General features: G+C 37.0%; 2 protein-coding genes across 5 annotated transcripts in view; one reads left to right on the top strand and one right to left on the bottom strand.

Annotated features, from left to right (window-relative positions):
* The window catches only part of sez6l2 (seizure related 6 homolog (mouse)-like 2), a 55,521-nt gene extending 35,158 nt beyond the window's left edge, over positions 1-20,363 (bottom strand). The window contains exons 1-3 of the mRNA XM_062985086.1: positions 20,274-20,363; positions 16,201-16,287; positions 11,733-11,861 (exon numbers count right to left, since the gene is read on the bottom strand). Coding sequence (XP_062841156.1) covers positions 11,733-11,861; positions 16,201-16,264 — 193 coding nt within the window. The 5' untranslated portion in view covers positions 16,265-16,287; positions 20,274-20,363. The remainder of the gene's footprint in view (positions 1-11,732; positions 11,862-16,200; positions 16,288-20,273) is intronic.
* asphd1 (aspartate beta-hydroxylase domain containing 1) overlaps positions 6,039-21,764 on the top strand; it is a 60,361-nt gene continuing 44,635 nt past the window's right edge. For 3 of the 4 annotated variants that reach the window (XM_062985087.1, XM_062985089.1, XM_062985090.1), the window contains exon 1: positions 20,571-20,762. The gene's annotated coding sequence lies outside the window, so the exon portion shown is untranslated. Of the gene's footprint in view, positions 6,064-20,570; positions 20,763-21,764 lie in introns of those variants that run through there. The other variant, XM_062985088.1, reaches the window with a different exon arrangement.

The raw sequence follows: 21,764 nt of genomic DNA on the forward strand, positions 1-21,764 counted from the left end.
TTGGGTTAGTACACACTACATGTAAGTGTAATGGTTGATTTGGTTAGTACCCACTCCATGTTAATGAAATAGGTTGATTTGGTTAGTACACACTCCATGTAAATGTAATGGTGGATTTGGTTAGCGCACACTCCATGTAGGTGTAATGGTTGATTTGGGTAGTACACACTCTATGTAAATGTAATGGGGGATTTGGTGAGTATACATTCAATATGAATGTAATGTTGGATTTAGTTAGAACACACCCCATGTAAGTGAAATGGTTGATTTGGTTGGTACATACTCCATGTAAATATAATGGATGATTTGGTTAGTTCAACCTCCATGTAAGTGAAATACATTAATTGGGTAATACACACTCTGTGTAAGTGAAATGGTTGATTGGGTAATACACACTCTGTGTAAGTGAAATGGTTGATTTGGTTAGTACACACTCCATGTAAATGTAATGAATGATATGGTTAGTACAAACTCAGTGTAAGTGAAATAGTTGATTTGGTTAGTACCCACTCCATGTAAGTAAAATAGTTGATTGGGTTGGTACACACTTCATGTAAATGTAATGGTTGATTTGGTTAGTACCCACTCCATGTAGGTGTAATGGTTGATTTAGTTAGTACACACTCCATATAAGTGAAATAGTTGATTGGGTTAGTACACACTACATGTAAGTGTAATGGTTGATTTGGTTAGTACCCACCCCATGTTAATGTAATAGGTTGATTTGGTTAGTACACACTCCATGTAAATGTAATGGTGGATTTGGTTAGCACACACTCCATGTAGGTGTAATGGTTGATTTGGGTAGTACAAACTCTATGTAAATGTAATGGAGGATTTGGTGAGTATACATTCAATATGAATGTAATGTTGGATTTGGTTATAACACACCCCATGTAAGTGAAATGGTTGATTTGGTTGGTACACCCTCCATGTAAATATAATGGATGATTTGGTTAGTTCAACCTCCATGTAAGTGAAATGCATTAATTGGGTAATACACACTCTGTGTAAGTGAAATGGTTAATGGTTAATAAGTTGTTACACACTCCATGTAAATATAACAATGGATTAGGTTACCACACACTCCTTGTAAATGAAATGATTTGGTTAGTAGCCACTCCATGTAAATGTAATGGTTGATTTGGTTAGTACACACTCCATGTAAATGTAATGGTGGATTTGGTTAGTACACACTCGATGTAAGTGAAATAGTTGATTGGGTTGCTACACATTCCATATAATCGTAATGGTTGATTTGGTTGGTACCCACTTCATGTTAATGTAATGGATGATTTGGTTAGTACACACTCCATGTAAATGTACTGGTTGATTTGGTTGGTACACACTCCATGTAAGTGAAATGGTTGTTTTGGTTAGTACACATTTTGTGTAAGTGTAATAGTTGATTTAGTTTTTACATACTCCATGTAGGTTAAATGGTTGATTTGGGTGGTACACACTGCATGTAAGTGAAATGGTTGATTGGGTTGGTACACACTTCATGTAAATGTAATGGTCGATTTGGTTAGTACCCACTCCATGTAAGTAAAATGCTTGATTTGGTTAGTACACACTCCATGCAAATGTAATGCATGATTTGGTTAGCACACACTCCATGTAAATGTAATGGTGGATTTGGTTAGTACACACTCCATGTAAATGTAATGGTTGATTTGGTTAGTACACACTTCATGTAAGTGCAATGGTTGATTTGGTTAGAATAAATTCCACGTAAGTGTAATAGTTGGTTTGGTTAGTACCCAGTCCATGTAAGTGTAATGGTTGATTGGGTTAGTACACACTCCATGTAAATGTAATAGTTGATCTGGTTAGTACACACTCCATGTAAGTGAAATAGTTGATTTGGTTAGTACACACTCCATGTAAACACTTTATGTAAATGTAATGGAGGATTTGGTGAGTATACATTCCATATAAATGTAATGTTGGATTTGGTTGGAACACAACCCATGCAAGTAAAATGGTTGATTTGTTTAGTACACACTCCACGTAAGTGAAATGGTTAATTGGGTTGCTAGACACTCCATATAATCGTATTTGTTGATTCGGTTAGTACACACTCCATGTAAATGTAATGGTTGATTTGGTTAGCACACACTCCATGTAAGTGTAATAGTTAATCTAGGTAGTACACACTCAATGTAAATGTAATGGTGGATTCGGTTAGTACACACTCCATGTAAATGTAATGGTGGATTTGGTTAGTACACACTCCATGGAAGTGAAATGGTTGATCTGGTGAGTACCCACTCCATGTCAATGAAATGGTGGATTTGTTTAGCACACACTCCATGTATGTGTAATGGTTGGTTAATTTGAATAGTACACCCTATGTAAATGTAATGGAGGATTTGGTATGTACACACTCTAAGTGTAATGGTTGATTTAGTTAGTACACACTCCATGTAAGTAAAATGGTTGATTGGGTTGGTACACACTCCATGTAAATATAACGGTGGATTAGGTTAGCACACATTCCTTGTAAATGAAATGATTTGGTTAGTACCCATTCCATGTAAATGTAATGGTGGATTTAGTTTAGTACACACTCCATGAAAATGTAATGGTGGATTTAGTTTAGTACAGACTCCATGAAAATGTAATGGTGGATTTGGTTAGTACCCACTCCATGTAAGTGAAATAGTTGATTGGGTTGGTACACACTCCATGTAAATGTAATGGTTAATTTGGTTAGTACCCACTCCATGTAGGTGTAATGGTTGATTTAGTTAGTACACACTCCATATAAGTGAAATAGTTGATTGGGTTAGTACACACTACATGTAAGTGTAATGGTTGATTTGGTTAGTACCCACTCCATGTTAATGTAATAGGTTGATTTGGTTAGTACACACTCCATGTAAATGTAATGGTGGATTTGGTTAGCACACACTCCATGTAGGTGTAATGGTTGATTTGGGTAGTACAAACTCTATGTAAATGTAATGGAGGATTTGGTGAGTATACATTCAATATGAATGTAATGTTGGATTTGGTTATAACACACCCCATGTAAGTGAAATGGTTGATTTGGTTGGTACACCCTCCATGTAAATATAATGGATGATTTGGTTAGTTCAACCTCCATGTAAGTGAAATGCATTAATTGGGTAATACACACTCTGTGTAAGTGAAATGGTTAATGGTTAATAAGTTGTTCCACACTCCATGTAAATATAACAATGGATTAGGTTACCACACACTCCTTGTAAATGAAATGATTTGGTTAGTAGCCACTCCATGTAAATGTAATGGTTGATTTGGTTAGTACACACTCCATGTAAATGTAATGGTGGATTTGGTTAGTACACACTCCATGTAAATGTAATGGTGGATTTGGTTAGTACACACTCCATATAATCGTAATGGTTGATTTGGTTGGTACCCACTTCATGGTAATGTAATGGATGATTTGGTTAGTACACACTCCATGTAAATGTACTGGTTGATTTGGTTGGTACACACTCCATGTAAGTGAAATGGTTGTTTTGGTTAGTACACACTTTGTGTAAGTGTAATAGTTGATTTAGTTTTTACATACTCCATGTAGGTTAAATGGTTGATTTGGGTGGTACACACTGCATGTAAGTGAAATGGTTGATTGGGTTGGTACACACTTCATGTAAATGTAATGGTCGATTTGGTTAGTACCCACTCCATGTAAGTAAAATGCTTGATTTGGTTAGTACACACTCCATGCAAATGTAATGCATGATTTGGTTAGCACACACTCCATGTAAATGTAATGGTGGATTTGGTTAGCACACACTCCATGTAAATGTAATGGTTGATTTGGTTAGTACACACTTCATGTAAGTGCAATGGTTGATTTGGTTAGAATAAATTCCACGTAAGTGTAATAGTTGGTTTGGTTAGTACCCAGTCCATGTAAGTGTAATGGTTGATTGGGTTAGTACACACTCCATGTAAATGTAATAGTTGATCTGGTTAGTACACACTCCATGTAAGTGAAATAGTTGATTTGGTTAGTACACACTCCATGTAAACACTTTATGTAAATGTAATGGAGAATTTGGTGAGTATACATTCCATATAAATGTAATGTTGGATTTGGTTGGAACACAACCCATGCAAGTAAAATGGTTGATTTGTTTAGTACACACTCCACGTAAGTGAAATGGTTAATTGGGTTGCTAGACACTCCATATAATCGTAATTGTTGATTCGGTTAGTACACACTCCATGTAAATGTAATGGTTGATTTGGTTAGCACACACTCCATGTAAGTGTAATAGTTAATCTAGGTAGTACACACTCAATGTAAATGTAATGGTGGATTCGGTTAGTACACACTCCATGTAAATGTAATGGTGGATTTGGTTAGTACACACTCCATGGAAGTGAAATGGTTGATCTGGTGAGTACCCACTCCATGTCAATGTAATGGTGGATTTGTTTAGCACACACTCCATGTATGTGTAATGGTTGGTTAATTTGAATAGTACACACTATGTAAATGTAATGGAGGATTTGGTATGTACACACTCTAAGTGTAATGGTTGATTTAGTTAGTACACACTCCATGTAAGTAAAATGGTTGATTGGGTTGGTACACACTCCATGTAAATATAACGGTGGATTAGGTTAGCACACATTCCTTGTAAATGAAATGATTTGGTTAGTACCCATTCCATGTAAATGTAATGGTGGATTTAGTTTAGTACACACTCCATGAAAATGTAATGGTGGATTTAGTTTAGTACAGACTCCATGAAAATGTAATGGTGGATTTGGTTAGTACCCACTCCATGTAAGTGAAATAGTTGATTGGGTTGGTACACACTCCATGTAAATGTAATGGTGGATTTGCTTAGTACACACTCCATGTAGGTGTAATGGTTGATTTAGTTAGTACATACTCCATATAAGTGAAATGGTTGATTGGGTTAGTACACACTCCATGTAAGTAAAATGCTTGATTTGGTTAGTACACACTCCATGCAAATGTAATGCATGATTTGGTTAGCACACACTCCAAGTACCGTATTTTCCGCACCATAAGGCGCACCGGATTATAAGGCGCATGCAAACAAATGTTGTTTTGCAGCATACCAGTAGTATACTTACCGGAGGCGTGGCGGAGGTAAGCGTACGTACTGTACGTATTACGTAATGTTCTCTGATTGGTTTATCGCTGCCAGCGTACGTAGTGTACGTATTACGTCCCTGTGTCAGCGGGAAATGGTCCGATAGTCAATCAAGCGGAGCGCTTACCAAAGTCGCACAACAATATTTTAACAGATTTTGGAACTCAGTGCACACATAAGGCGCACGGCAGATTTTTGAGAAAATTTAAGGCTCTTAGGTGCGCCTTATAGTGCGGAAAATACGGTAAATGTAATGGTGGATTTGGTTAGTACACACTCCATGCAAGTGTAATGGTTGATTTAGTTAGTACACACTCTCTGATTTGGACCAAATCAACCATTACACTTACATGAAGTGTGTACTAACCAAATCAACCATTACATTTACATGGAGTGTGGACGCTGGCACATTTGGCTGCCGCTACCGTTGTCATATTTTATTATATTTATATCATATTTTTCTTTCATTTTTAAAGCAATAAGCCACGAGAGGCCGTACGTTACTGTGATTTTAGCACGGGGATGACGTTTTTGGCACGACGCGAAGCGGAGTTCCTAAAACTTCTTTCCCCGTGCTAAAATCGTAACAGTAACGTACGGTCTCGAGCAAAATAGTTCGATTAACAGTGTTGCTAGGCAACATGAGGGCGAAAATAACATTAAATTTTTCTTTTCAGTGGCGTATTAATATGGAATGATGTGAGGTGGTCATAGGTGTGAGTTTATCGGGGATTTTACAACAGCTTCGAACGCGGCTCAGCCAATCAGATTTTAGGACCGGAACTATCCGTTTTATAATCATCTTTTTATACACTCCTGTTATCACTATCACTCCTGTTGCTCTATTTCTTTTTCATCAGATAATCTTAGCGACTGTTGATACTAAATATCTATGGAGTGTGTTGGACAATTTTAAAAGATGCGGACGCTGGTGAGTCATTCTTTAATTTGGGGTACATTCCATGTCCAATGATAATAATTATATTTATTCTAACTATTTTCTTTAAAAATGTCATATTTTACCTATTAATGGAAAACATGTAATATCACAAAAACATTATGTGCATTCTATGCTTAATTTAGCTTGAAATTTGTCATGATGTTCCTAAATGAACAGTTTTTGCTGTATCCGTTTTTTTAAGTTGAGAGTGCCTTGGTTTCAAAATAATGAATAAAATCATTAAGGGCAACAACATCTATTTTTTAAAAAAAAAATTTCAAAAGTTTAAATACTAAAGAAAAATAATATTTTTTAAATTGAGTTTCTCTTTTAAATAATTTAAATATCTTTATTTATTAATGTCCGCAAAAGTTCTGTCAACTATGTTACTAACAGAACTCCACTCAGCAACTCAAAAATGGTTTGTTCTAAAACTATGTGACCAGCATTACATGATATAATTTTTCTCTGTAGAGGGTATATTGAACAAACTGTGGTGAAATATTTGATCTATAATAGAACATTGTCAATAAGTATATTAATTGACCGTCAACTATGTTACATACATTGTCATGGTTAAATTTTTTTTTATAATTTTAATTCAAATGTATGTTCAAATTAGACATTATTCTGTTCATGAAATGACATGTGGTCAGCCAGGCAAGGTCTACCACTGAAGTTATGGGTCAAAATAGGGATATTGTCAACTATGTTACCTGTCAACTAAGTTACCTAGTAGTCTACATCTACTGTCCCTTTAATATAAAAATAAAAAAAATTAATGTTTAAGCTTTGCAAATAGTGGATATGTTACACTAAAGGAATATATTAACTTGAACCACTGATTGTTCTATTGAGAGAGAACATTGTTTTTGTACTTTTTTGGTGATGTGAAATGTACCCCAAATTATAGAATGACCCTGGTACGTTTGGCTGCCGTTGCTCTCCCTTCATAATTCTTTAATTTTGTACTTTTGTGTCTGTGATCTGTGGTCGGTTTTTCATCTGGTTTCTTTTCTTCACATCCTGAAACGGTGATAACTGGACTACAATATTCAGCTATGGTACTGCTTACACTCTGATTTCCCTCTCCCGAGCCGCCATCGGCTTTGTACTTTCATCAAGTTATCTAAAACTCAGACCTGAAACCGAGAAAGAGGAGAGGACGCTGGGGTGGTATGTTTCGCCGCTTCTCCAAGTTTATCCAAGTCTGCCTGTTTTTATCAGTGTTTTTATCAATGTTTTAATTTCCTACCGACTCTTGGATTTCTACGTATCTGCTGTCAGCGTTATACATCAGGAACTTTTTACCTGGGCGTAAATTGCGCACGATGTTGAGTTATTCCGTCAACCAACTAATGAAACTCAACAACTACACTACTCCATCGTGTTTATCAGTAATAAAACAACTTGGACTTCTTCGCCGACCCCGTTACATTCACAGGAGTTCACGGAGAAAGTTTGTTTTTACTCTCAGTCTGATAACGCGATTCCATCTTTCTGGTCAGCTGTGCGCACTGCTGCACCGCAAACACGTCATCAGAACGCTGTCGTTCTCCGAACTAGTAGCGGTGGTGTTTCCATGGCAACACTACATGCGGAGCGGGATATAAAACGTGGAGTGGATTTCAATACTCTTCGGCTGATACAGAGAGAAACTGCTTCATCTAAGATCAAAATTTAGCTGTTTAACGCACAATCACTTACAAACAAATCCTGCCTCATACACGAACACATCTTGGACAAGTGCTTGGATTTGATGTGCATTACAGAAACCTGGCATCAGCCGGATGTTTTTTCTGCTCTAAATGAGGCCTGTACCTCTGGCTATAGCTATCTTCAGAAAGCCCGTTGCGGGCTTGGTGGATGTCTGTGTGTCATCTACCGCAGTGATCTGGATCTGTCCCTTCTGCCCCTGCCTGAGCTGTCTTCTTTTGAATGCTTGGCTTTTAAATGTAAAGCCCCTTTTCAGTACTTCTCATGTACCGGCCCCCCTAACCTAACTCATTCTTTATCTCTGAGATGGACAATCTTCTCTCAACTTTCTGTACAACCTGTGCTAACATTATGATACTTGGGGACATGAATATCCATGTAAATTCTCCCTCCTGCCGCCGTGCAGCTGAATTTCTCCAGTTATTGGACTGTTTTAATCTAAGACAACTTGTTGATGTCCCCACACATACCAAAGGGCACACTCTTGATTTGGTCATCACTGATTCTGCACCCATCAGCAATCTATCTGTATATGATGTGGGTGTCTCCGATCATAAGGCTGTCTCAATGGAGTTGCCTTTAACGTCCACCCGCATCAAGCCCAGACGTCAAATTAGTTTCAGAAATTTGAAGAACATTAATCCAGAAACCATGACAGTTGATCTGCAGCATATTCATCATACAAAATTTTCCTCAGTTGAGGGTGCAGTTGATTTTTATAATGCAGCTCTGAGTAGCATTTTGGATATCCATGCTCCAGTTAAAACCAGAACTTTGACTTTCTCTTGCTCAGCACCCTGGTACACTGATGAGCTACGGGATATGAAGACAGCTGGGCGTGCCCTTGAACGGCGTTTTAAAGCTTCTGGCCTTACAGTGCACAAGCTAGCCTATCGGGAACACCAAAAGGCCTATTCAAAATCCCTTAAAGAGGCAAAATCACAGTTCTTCTCATCAAAAACAGTTCAGGAAATTCCAAACAGCTGTTTTCCACCATCAATCATCTCCTCAATCCACAAGCTCCCTCACTTGCGGAAATGACAGAAGAGCACTGTAATAAATTTATGACCTTTTTCAGAACAAAAATCAGTATTCAATTTGTTCTGTCCTTCCTGGCTCCTCCCCTCTGTCCATGCACACTAACCATTTACAGTTTGAGGTCTCTTAGCCCCTTAACTGTTTTCCAGAAGCCTCACAGCAAGAAGTCGGAGACATCATTAGGAGGATGAAACCGTCTACCTGTTCCTCAGATCCCTTTCCTACACAATTAGTCAAAGCAAATATTTCTGCCATAAGTCCTCTGATCACCACCGTAATAAACCACTCTCTCCAGGCTGGACATGTTCCTTTTGCTCTAAAGACTGCCTTTATCAGACCACTTCTCAAAAACTCTACTCTGGATCCTGAGGTTTTTGCAAACTATAGGCCCATCTCTAACCTTCCCTTTCTTTCCAAAGTAATGGAAAAAGTGGTTGCTGCCCACCTTCAGGTCCACCTTAGAGACAATAACCTTTTCGAAAAGTTCCAGTCTGGTTTTTGTTCTACTCACAGCACCGAAACAGCATTGATCAGAGTCACTAATGACCTATTCATGGCAGCTGATGCTGGCTCACCTTCCTTGCTCATCCTTCTTGATTTATCAGCTGCATTTGACACAGTGGACCATGGACTACTCCTAAATCGGCTGCATCACACCATTGGCCTCACGGACACTGCCTTTTCCTGGTTTCAATCCTACCTCAGTGACAGAACAGAGTATGTTTCCCTCGGTAATGCAAGGTCCCAGACACATACTGTGACCTGCGGAGTCCCACAGGGGTCAGTTCTTGGCCCCATCCTTTTCAATCTGTACATGCTCCCGCTTGGTCATGTCATTACTCACCATGGAATTTCATTTCATTGCTACACTGATGACATACAACTGTATTTGAAAATCAATACACCCTCCTCTTCATCATCATCATTTTCATCATCTTCTCTGACATTGCTTGCTGCCTGTCTGAAGGAGATACAGTCATGGATGAAACACAATTTTCTCCAGTTGAACAGTGCCAAAACTGAAGCAATCTTGGTTGGCACCCCGCATCAGATTCAGTCATCTTCCATAAACAGCTTTACTTTCTTTGGTCACAATATTCCCATTTCCTCATCAGTCACCAATCTTGGTGTAAGATTTGACTCACATCTCACCCATATTAAACACCTCTGCAAGATCTCTTTTTATCATCTGAGAAATATTGCTAAACTTCATCCCACTCTCACTCTATCAGATGCTGAAAAACTGATGCACGCTTTTGTCTCCTCCAGACTGGATTACTGCAATGCACTTCTCGTTGGGATTTTTAGCAAAAGTCTTCATAGATTACAGAGCATTCAGAACAGTGCCGCTAGGATCCTGATGAGAGTGCGAAAATATGAGCATATCACACTGATTCTACGTTCTCTTCACTGGCTTCCCATCTCTGTTAGGATTGAATACAAGGTCTTCCTCCTCACTCACCAGTGTATTTATGGTTATGCTCCCACCTATTTGAAAGAACTGCTCACCACTTAAACCTCATTCCGATCCTTCCGCTCTACCAACTCAAATCACCTTCTCCCCCCAAGAACCAAGCTCAGTACCATGGGTGATCGGGCCTTCTGTTCTGCTGCCCCTCGCCTTTGGAATGCCCTCCCTGACCATTTGAGGGCACCACAGACGATTGGGACTTTTAAGAAGAGACTCAAAACCTTTCTTTTTAGCAGAACCTATGAATAATTTTTAATTTATGTAGTGATTGCAGCTATTTTATTTATTTATTTATTTATTAATTATTTGTAGTGATGTCTTTTATCTTATGGCACTTTGAGATTTGTACATAAATGTAAAGTGCGTTACAAATTAAATGTATTATTATTTATTATTATTATTACAGACTACATGTAAATGTAATAGTTGATCTGGTTAGTACACACTCCATGTAAATTAAATGGTTGATTTGGTTAGTACACACTCCATGTAAATGTAATGGTGATTTTGAAAAATATTTTCCTGTAAGCAACTTGCTATGAATGTTGAATTCTAATAAACTAATCTAATGGTCAATTAGTGTCCAGTATTAAAGATGCAATCAACTAGAATGTGTAATACATAAATAAAAAAGTAAAGTAAAATTAAATTAAATTAAAAAACTGCTACAAATCTGACTTATTAAATTGTATACTACACTATAAACAATATACTATATTGGGTGTCTTAGAGTGACACAACATACCTTTTTTGTTTTACCAAGAAAATAATGTAATGCAGGTTTAATCATTGAGACTTTTAGAACACCATTATTCCTCTTAGTTTATAATCTTTGTTAGTTAGTAGCTGAAAACCACCAAGTTGTATAAACAAGAAAAGAGTACTGATGCAGCAAATGATGTAAGGATGGAAGAGGAAGGTAAATTTATCAGATTATCTGTTGTATGTTAGTCCTTACTTTAATCAGTTTGTGTACTTGTGTGTGACTGAGACCAATATTGTGACGACTCTGTGTATAACAAGGACATTCAGGAATTGTAATTTGCAGCATTGTCAGTAATGGAGCTGTATCTCTGTGTTAGTGTGTCAGATTGTGTGTTTATGAGGACTGCATTGATAAACATGATGAAATTTGTCTTATTTGTCTGTTTTGGACAAATACCTTTAAAAAAGAACTACACAATTTACTTTTTATAAAAATATGCTTCATGCTGTTTTACAATTTACTTTTTTATTTTAAATCATCATGTTTTTGTGAGAAGGTGCTTTTAAATGTAAAATAATGCATAACACACTTAGTATTAATACACAATACATATATAAAGGTCCAGTTTCTTTAAAAAGGTCTAGTATAAAATAAAATGGAGAAGCAATTACCCTATTACTGAGAAGCTTAGTAAAAATATTTTCCATGTCCTGTTTCATTATGTCTCACCTATGTTGCCAGCAGATAGACCAAGATACTTCTTACTCATTAGCGCTGCATGGAGCAACTCACTCAGAGGGCGGGGATTAGAAGTCATGGTGGGAGGAGCCTTGGGGTCAGAGGTCACAAAGGCTGCAACTGAAAGCACATTTATATTGGACGTTAGTGGTCCGACATTGCTCTTTGTATCATATTTGGTTATCAAGAATAAAATCTTGATTTAAATTTTTATATCTATAGCTTTTAACATACAGTAAAGAATTTAAACACTTTTATTTCTACTTCATATGCAAGTAACACATTCACTTTAAATGTACAATATCTTTTACCTTTGTATTAACAAAAATATAAACACAATGTATTTATAAGTGTAAACAAAGATGTGTATTAAAATAAAAGGGAAAAGGCAACAAATTATTAACATTTGCACTTTTGGCCCTTTTTTGGCAGACTGTCTTTACCCCCTTACAAAGACTTGAACAGTCTATAATTTTTATGGAAGGTTTATTTTAACAGAGAGAGACAGAATATCAACAAAAAATCCAGAAAAAAAACATTAAATAAAAGTTATAAATTAATTTGTATTTAATTAAGGGAAATAAGTACTTGATCCCCTACCAACCAGCAAGAATTCTGACCCCCACAGACCGGTTATGTGCACAAAAGGCACACAAATTAGTCCTGTCCCTGTATAAAAGACTCCTGTCACAGAATCAGTTTCTTCCATTCAAATCACTCGACCACCATGGGCAAGACCAAAGAGCTATCAAAGGACGTCAGGGACAAGATTGTAGACCTGCACAAGGCTGGAATGGGCTACAAGACCATCAGCAAGAAGCTTGGTGAGAAAGAGACCACTGTTGGTGCGATAATTCGAAAATGGAAGAAATACAAGATCACAGTCAATCACCCTCACTCTGGAGCGCCATGCAAGATCTCACCTGGTGGGGTAAGCATGATTCTGAGAAAGGTGAGGTCAGTCCAGAATTACACGGGAGGAGCTTGTCAATGATCTCAAGGGAGCTGGGAGCACAGTCACCAAGAAAACCATTAGTAACACACTTCGCCAGGACTAATTTGTGTGCCTTTTGTGCACATAACCGGTCTGTGGGGGTCAGAATTCTTGCTGGTTGGTAGGGGATCAAATACTTATTTCCCTTAATTAAATACAAATTAATTTATAACTTTTATTTAATGTTTTTTTCTGTATTTTTTGTTGATATTCTGTCTCTCTCTGTTAAAATAAACCTTCCATAAAAATTATAGACTGTTCAAGTCTTTGTAAGGGGGTAAACTTACAAAATCAGCAGGGGATCAAATACTTATTTCCCCCACTGTATATATATATACAGTATATACGTATATACATATATAGCAGAGGTCGTAATTGCATTAGTTATGAGAGAGTCCCTATCCGGCTTTTTTTAATATCTCACCCCTACCTAAACAACTGGCCAATCGTTTATGTGGCCGCTTGGCCCAGTGGGCAGGCAAAGCTGAGACTCGATACGATGTATTCGATAAGTGTGTTTTTACCGCTGCGCCTCCTGAGCGGCCTTTGGCAGACTGTCTTTAACTTGTCTTTTAAAAGCTTTTGATTCAAGTCAGAAAATGTGCTGAGACACAAATGGTACACAGCATTATAAATGCACCTTAAACTTAATAAACAGTTAAAGAGTTATTTTGCATGCAAAACTGTGTGGTAGAGCAGAGTTTATGATTTTATTAATTATAGCAAATCAGCTAGGCCCCAAAGGAGCAAAACATTCCTACACCATCAGACAAGGACCAATGTGTTCTTAACGTCCGATGTAACAGTATCCATGTCTTTCAAAAAGTCTCACTTTTGATCCATAAGTCCACAGGACATTATTTTCAAAGGTGTGGGGCTCATCTAGGTATTTCTGGCAATTGTGAGATTTACCTTTGTGCTTTTCTTGGTCAGCACTTGTTTGTGCCACACATTTTTTTTGAATGCTGTTGTTGTATTTACTAATGTTTTAGTAAAAGGTGAAATTAATGCCTACCTTAGCTAAGGTAAGCAAGGCTTTCAGTTCCCTGGATGTTGGTCTAATTTTTGGTGAGTTGTCAGGGGGCTCTTATTACAACCCCAAATCAGAAAAAGTTGGAACAGCATGGAAAATGCAGATAATATAAAACACAGAGTTTCTTACATTTACTTTGACTTTTATTTCATTGCAGACAGGATAAATCTGAGATATTTCATGTTTTGTCTGGTCAACTTCATTTCATTTATTAATGAACATCCATTCCTGCATTTCAGGCCTGCAACACATTCCAAAAAAAGTTGGGACAGTAAAGCATTTACCACTTTGTAATGTTGCTATTCCTTTTCACCACACTTAAAAGACGTTTTGGCACCGAGGATACAAAGCGATTTAGTGTTTCAGGTTTTATTTTGTCCCATTCTTCCTGCAAACATGTCATAAGATGTGCAACAGTATGGGGTCATTGTTGTCGCATTTTTTCGTTTTAAAATTCTTCACACATTCTCAATTGGGGACAGGTCAGGACTGCAGGCTGGCCAGTCCAGTACCCATACCCTGTTCTTCCGCAGCCATGCCTTTGTAATGTGTGCAGCATGTGGTTATGCATTGTCTTGTTGAAAAATGCATGGACGTCCCTGGAAAAGATGACGTCTTGAAGGCAGCATATGTTGCTCTAAGATCTCGATGTACTTTTCTGCATTAATGCTGCCATCACAGAAGTGTAAATTACCTTTGCCAAGGGAACTGACACAACTCCATACCATGACAGACCCTGGCTTTTGGACTTGTTGCTGATAACATTCTGGATGGTCCTTTTCGTCTTTGGTCCGGAGAGAAATATGCAAATCCCTTCCAATCTTTCTTTGAGGTACGTTGTTTTTAAACATTTCAATCATTTTCTCACACATTTGTTGACAAACTGGAGATCAAATGAAATTAAGTTGAGCAGACAAAACATGAAATATCTTGTGTTCAAACTGTCTGCAATCAAATAAAAGTCAGCCATAACATCACATAAAACCACTCTTTTTGTTTCTACACTCACTGTCCATTTTATCAGCTCCACTTGCCATATAGAACCACTTTGAAGTTCTACAATTACTGACTGTAGTCCATCTGTTTCACTACATACTTTTTTTTAGCCTGCTGTCACCCTGTTCGTTAATGGTCAGGACCCCCACAGAATAGGTATTATTTAGGTGGTGTCACTGCAGTGCTGAGAATGATCCACCACCCAAATAATACCTACTCTGTGGTGGTCCCTGGAGAGTCCTGACCACTGACATGAAAGGGGGCTAACAAAGCATGCAGAAAAACTATGCCATGTATGTCCAAAAAAATGGACTACAGTCAGTAATTGTAGAACTACAAAGTGCTCCGTATAGGTAAGTGGAGCTGATAAAATGGACAGTGACTGTAGAAACATAGAGGTGGTTTTAATGTTATGGCTGATCAGTGTATATAACAGAAGAATGTCATTTGTTCCAAACAGAGGGATAATAGGACATAGGCATTCAGTATTGGATTTTAGCCTTCATGTACAGATAGAGCTTTTCCACCAGAAGAACTCTAATTCCTGAACCAGTTCTGTTTGAGTTTCTTCGAACCTTGGTGTTTTGTAGAGAACCGACCCACGTTTCCACCACTTTTTGAGAACCAAGCCTGTGTCATCAACAGTGGGCATTGCGCAACGAAAGTAAAGAGTAGAAACATGATGGCAGAGCGTGTAGATTACCTGCGAGCATTTTTGCTGTTGGTACAGATGTTCATTTTTATGCAAAAATCATCACTCAACTATTACTAATAAGAAGACATAGATGGCGACTTTGTTACTCATGTTTGATGCTATTGTTGCTTTTTTAGTGAATTCACGTGAGAAGTTTTGCTCTTACAGCAACCCTCGGTGCAAATAGCCGATTTTCTCAGCGATTGGCTTGATTAAAACATCACTAAAGTGTACTATGACATGAACATTTGTGTGAAATAACCATCAAATCCACTCTAAAATACAATACAAATATCTATATTTAGCTAGTTCGCTGTCTGGAACCTCTTCTTTCGGTGGAAACATGTGGAACCAGTTCAAAATCAAGTCCACGGACCACAACCTTTCCGTGTCAGTGGAAAAGGGGTAAGAGAGTTCTCTTTTAGTAATAAGTAACTGTAGAAGGTAAAGTCCCTAAATTCTTGGAACTGTGCATTGAGAAACATTGGTCTTAATCTGCTGACCTCTTAACCTTGACCTATCTCTGATCAAAAATGACTGAGCCTTTAGAAAATGCTCCTTTAATACCATGGTCGCATTACCTGGAAAAAGTTTCACAAGAGGTGTCTTTGATCATTCCACAAATTTCCTGGTCTTATATTGCCCCTCTTTCAACAGCATATGTTTGCATATGTTTACAACAGAAAATTATAACACACACACACACACACACTCACACACACACACACAAACACCTCCTTACCAGTAGTCATGTGTATGTGAAAAAGTGTGACACACAGTGTCACAGCAAGAACTGGTAACACCATAGTGAAGTGACAGGAAAGGATGCCTGAAAAAAGAAAAGACAGGAAAAGAAGGGTAAAAATAAGAAAATGTTATAATCAAATTATGCAAACTTTATTTGCACTTTATTTGCATTTATTAGCAAACTGTAGTACTTCTATTTTGTTTTCACTAGTGGAGTGCTTTAGCTGACACTTTCTTTCCACAAGACGTCTTCAGCACTTGTATCAGCCTATAAACTTGTGCGGCCTACCATTTTGTGGTGGAGCTTTTGTTGCTTTTAATCAGCTCTGAACCTGCAAGATTATAAGAGATGGACCCAAGTGCAGAATACTTAACCATAGCAGAACAATAAAATAAAGAGGAGGAAACAGATAACAAAATCTAAAATAATCAAAGTAATAAAGTAACAAAAGAAACTAATCCTGATCCACAGCCAGATAGGGAAAAAAGAACAGAGAAAGGAGAGAGACAGACTGAAACTCGTTGAAAAAAGAATGAAGAGGGGTAACTCAGTAAAAACTAGCAATGTCTATAAAAATGCCTTAGCAAAAAGTGCAGGATCATAAAGGTACTTCTTGGGCTGCAGCAAATGAATGCTTAATTAGGTGAAGAGACTGACAATTAAAGAAACTGGCACTGTCAGTGATCTGCACATCCTTGCCACCCTGCTGGGTATTACAGGTGGGCACAAGATACCCCCTGCAGAGCTATACATTTTATGTGATGATTTTAATACAGTTATTTGTTGTAGCGCATAAATGTTATTTTGTCTCTCTATGGTTCATTTAGTATTTCTAGCATGGTAATTCACATGACAGCTAAAACTCAAATCACAGCTTGTTTTGAAATAAAAATTCTAAAATCCAACATTTAAAAAATATTTGGGAACCTCTCTGCATGCTATTCTGTTAGTACTAACAACAAATGTTGAAATACCCAAAATTCTTGTAATCATTTACTAGTCTATCCTTCTGATAGATTATAGAAATTTGGTAGAAAAAACAATTGCAAGGGCTATAAAATGATTAAAATTAACATTTTAAGTTGGTCAGCCAAAACATTAAAAGTTATTTCTTTGAATTAACAAATCTAAGATTCTTCATTATAGCATTTTACAAAGATTTTATTGGTTCTCACTCATCAGAATGGGGTTGAATGTTTAAAGTCATAATGGGGATGGTTGATGGTTGTTACGAGTTTTTACGAATTGGTGGTTTTCACATTTATTATCATGATGATGGCGGTTGTTTTAGGTATTAGGTGGTTATTATTATAATAGGGTTGTTATAACCATGAAGTATATGGTTGTTCAGTCATAATGAAAAACATTGGTGGTTCTCACACTCATTATACACTAATAATAGAGGGGGTTGTTATAGTCATAATAGGGATGATTGTTATAGTAATGATGAGAATGGTTGTTACAATCATAATGGTGATGGTTGATATTTCTTAAACTCATAATGGGAATAGCTGCTCATTCATACACTCATTATCATGATATTGTTACTATTAAAATGGTTTTAACGATGATTGTTGTAATCATGGGGGAGACAATTGTAATAATCATGATCGGATGATTAGTGGTTTTTACAGTCATTATCATGGAGGGAATGTCGGGTTGCATTAATAATTGTTATAGTTATGATGGGAAGATTGGTGTTTTATGAACTGATGGCATTGACTGTTTTTACACTCACTTTCATGGTGGGGGTTATAGTTCATATAATCATGATATAATTAAGACTGTCATGGTTGTTATAATGGGGATGGTTGGTGGTACTCAAAATAATGGGTTTGATAGTTGTGGTTGTGTATTAATGTATGTATGGAAAGTTTTCACACTAAAAATGATAGTGTTCACTTATGTTAAGAATTGTTGATTGTTAAACTCACAATTGAAATGACTGATAGATATCACAATCATGAAAATAATAGCTGTTACATATAACAGCTATTATTAATGGAGGTGGTTGGCACATTCACGGTAGGGATGGTTGTTACCTTCATAATAGACATGGTTGTCACAAGGAGGATTGTTTATGGTTGCCAAACTCATCCGAATGGTTAATGTTCAATAGTTAAAAAATGTTTAATGGTTTAAAAATGTAAAAAGGTTTACATACTACATCTTGACAATTTAGTTTTACTTGTACTAAAGCTGCAGTGTGTAAGCTTTTGTTAAAGAAAATAATCAAGAATTACCATTGCTAAGTAAGTTGAAAAATAACAATATGGCTAAAATATGTTGTTTTTTAGCTTATATACTCATTATTTAATATATATATATTTTTTTTGCCATATGTAGGAATATGTTTTCCCAAAATGTATTGTTAAAAATCTGAAACAAAGCTCTAAGTTTTTGAAATTCTTTTTTTTTTTTTTTTTGCATATTCCAGCTTGTTTTAACGCTGGGGTCAGAGTGGAGGGTCAGCCACTGTAGATGGTTAGAATGACCCAAAAGAGTTAAGGGTCTTGCTTAAGGGCCCAACAGTGGCTGCATGACAGGGCATATATAAATAACAAATATTATTACCCTTGTTATTTTTTTGGCTCAGAATAATAAATGTAAAAAAAATCAGTGTTGGTAAAGCATACACTGTTGTTACAATGAAAGTCCAACGATGTCTTTTCACATACGTTTTGCATCATTATATCTAACTATAAATGGTTAAAAACACAATTTTAAAAGTCAGCAGAAATATTTGGTATTGTTGGCACGTTGCTGTGAAAAACGCAATAATCCACTCTGATGTGGTTGAAGATCGCCTCTCGTTGTATCATGACCGCAACATGGCAAAACAATGTCATTTATTTTTGTAACAGCACACTTCATTATACTTTATTGCTTACTTAATTAATTCGAGTTGTGTCAGAGTACACTGTGACAACCAACCCCTAATTAAGTACCAAAGATTTTGGTTGAACCAGCAAAGTTCACTAAAACCAGCAGAAGGAAGCCTTAAAGGGAAGGAGGTGGGAAAAAATAGAACTGGGGCACACTTCAGCCTGGTAGTTGGCTCAAAACTGCCACTGACGCTCCTGGACCAGCTCAAGAAAACCATAACAATCTTGACTAGGCCTATAATTAAGCAGCCCAAAAGACAGCCCCTGTTTTGTTTCTTACATTCAAATACAGCAGAGCCACAGTGTAAAACGAGTCAAATCTGCAGTACTGTGTCCGGAGCAGGTCGCACTTATGGGACATATAAAATGGATTACGTACAGCTACCACCTTTATTCATCCCATTAATGATGTCACCTCCTTTCGGTGATCCGTGATCTGGCCTGAGTGCTCCGCCATCAGATATCTAATTATGGCCTATTATGAAAACGAGGCTCACAGAAAATACAGTTTCACCTAATAAAGAACATGAATACGTAAATAAACTCTTGGTTGATGATGGGTGCAAATTTGTTTGGAGTAAATGATAATGCTGACAATGCGATCTGTTATCTCAGATCTGTCTTTACTGTTCACTCCTTATATCATCAGTAACCTCTATTATAGGCCTATTTTATAAAAGCTGCATAATTTCGCCATCCAAAAAAAACTACATATTCATGTATGCGTCTTTCATAAATATTCCCTTGTATCATCGACGTTATGACACGCATTATTAGCAGCGAACCGTTAATAAATCGTAAATGTTATAAAATACTAAACCTATATAAATAACCTGCCCTCATGCAGCTGCTATAATGAAACACTAGGATTTCTATATGAATAACAATCTATGTGGTTGCCAGGCCCAACATGCATCGTAATGCGGGTACCTGTCAAACAAGGTTTGCAATTACCCAGGCTATACTTTAACATATCTAAGCAGAAAACATACGGACATTTAAAACCTTTTCTCTCTGTAATAGACCTTTTCCTTGCGTGTTTTTAATAAAACAATATATTGCTATTAAAAGCGTGAAATGCGCGCCTGTTTACAATGCGCGTCTCCCGTTTTCCAAAAAATGCCAGTAGAGTCTAAACGGCTAGCAGTTTTTAGATAATTTGCGCCGACAGATAGAGCTCACCGAGAATGTCAGTTCTTCGAGAGATCAAATTACGATGTCCTTTAGCTGCTGGTTGATGTCCAAAATACCAAAGCTAAGGCTTAAATGGGTGGAACAGCCATAAATGACAGTTCCCTACCCGTGTTTGATGCATCGATTTGTATAGAGAAAATTGCACCACCTGGTGGTCGAATGCAGTAGGCTTTTGTAATAATAAAAAAAAGCATCCGTCGCTGTCCAGCAGTAGCATAAAACAGCTCATGAAAATAATGCTTAAGCTCGATTTAGCTAGTCTTTGAACAGTTTAGACCAGTTTAAGGAAGAGTGCTTCGGGCCTCTTCCATGTAAACAGAAGAGGGCTGCTTACATCGAAAATTTTAAGGAGTGATTTTAATGCGGAACACAGCCCCGCTGTTCGCTCGGCGGCTGCAGCAGCAGCAGCACACACAGGCGGCTAAATCACGGAAAGGGGAAGGTGGAAAGAGGCACCGAGTGAGAAGCCGAGACAGGGTAAGTTAGAAATAAACCAAACGTAAGCAGAATGCAGAAAATAGGTAGAGCCTAATACAGAATGATGTCCTTTGGTCGTTAACCAATCTTGATGCAGCTACGATTTAGTAATGGTGCATGCTCAATAGCAGCCACTCCGTCTGAGCGGCGTTAAACAAACAAGCAAGAACCATGATTATGCAAAAGCAAACTCTGCACTGGGCCAAGTCCTGTTTGCTAACCTAATGCAAAAGTGTGAGCATGCATGCACACTATTAACACCGATATATCAGTCTAAAAGTGCTAAGTTACACCTAGCCTGTCATGCCATGCCCTTCGAGAAAAACACTGAGGAAGGTTTTTATTTACTGAAAACCCGTGGTTACAAGGAAAAGGGGGTACAGTCTTTCGTTTTCATATATTTATGGGAGATTTTTTTAATTGGGGGCTCTTTTTACCTTATTAACTTTTAAAAAATAAAATTAGTTAAATTTTTGTTTTGTTTTATGTCTTAATAATGTTTACATGCTTTAAAGTAAAGACTTAATAATGGCTACAACTGAGCTTATTATTATTTATTTACCAAGTGGCATAGCACAATGTCATTCCCATTACAACTTCAAAAACAGTTTTTAAACACAGATAACAAGCAGGTTATTTTATGTGGTTATTTATGTGGTGAACATTGTTTACCATAAAATAAAACTTTTCTGAGTTTTTTTACATTTAACAAATGACATATTTGTTCATGTTTTATTTTTTTGTTTTCATTATTGTATACTTTTGTTGTATTGTGTGATTAAAACATGTTAGATTATTTTTCTTTGGATAGTTGAGTGATTATTTATTAATTTTTTCATGTAACAGCACAAAATTGTTTTTAAACTACTTTCGAAGTAAATTAAGTATCGTGGCAGTAATGCCATGGTGTTCTGGTAAACAACGTTTTGGTAATAACATTAATGAAAAAAACATTATATTATTACAATCCAAAATAGAGAAAACATTCTTTCAAACCTTGAA

This window comes from Trichomycterus rosablanca, chromosome 22, assembly GCF_030014385.1.
Source record: "Trichomycterus rosablanca isolate fTriRos1 chromosome 22, fTriRos1.hap1, whole genome shotgun sequence".
NCBI lineage: Eukaryota > Metazoa > Chordata > Actinopteri > Siluriformes > Trichomycteridae > Trichomycterus > Trichomycterus rosablanca.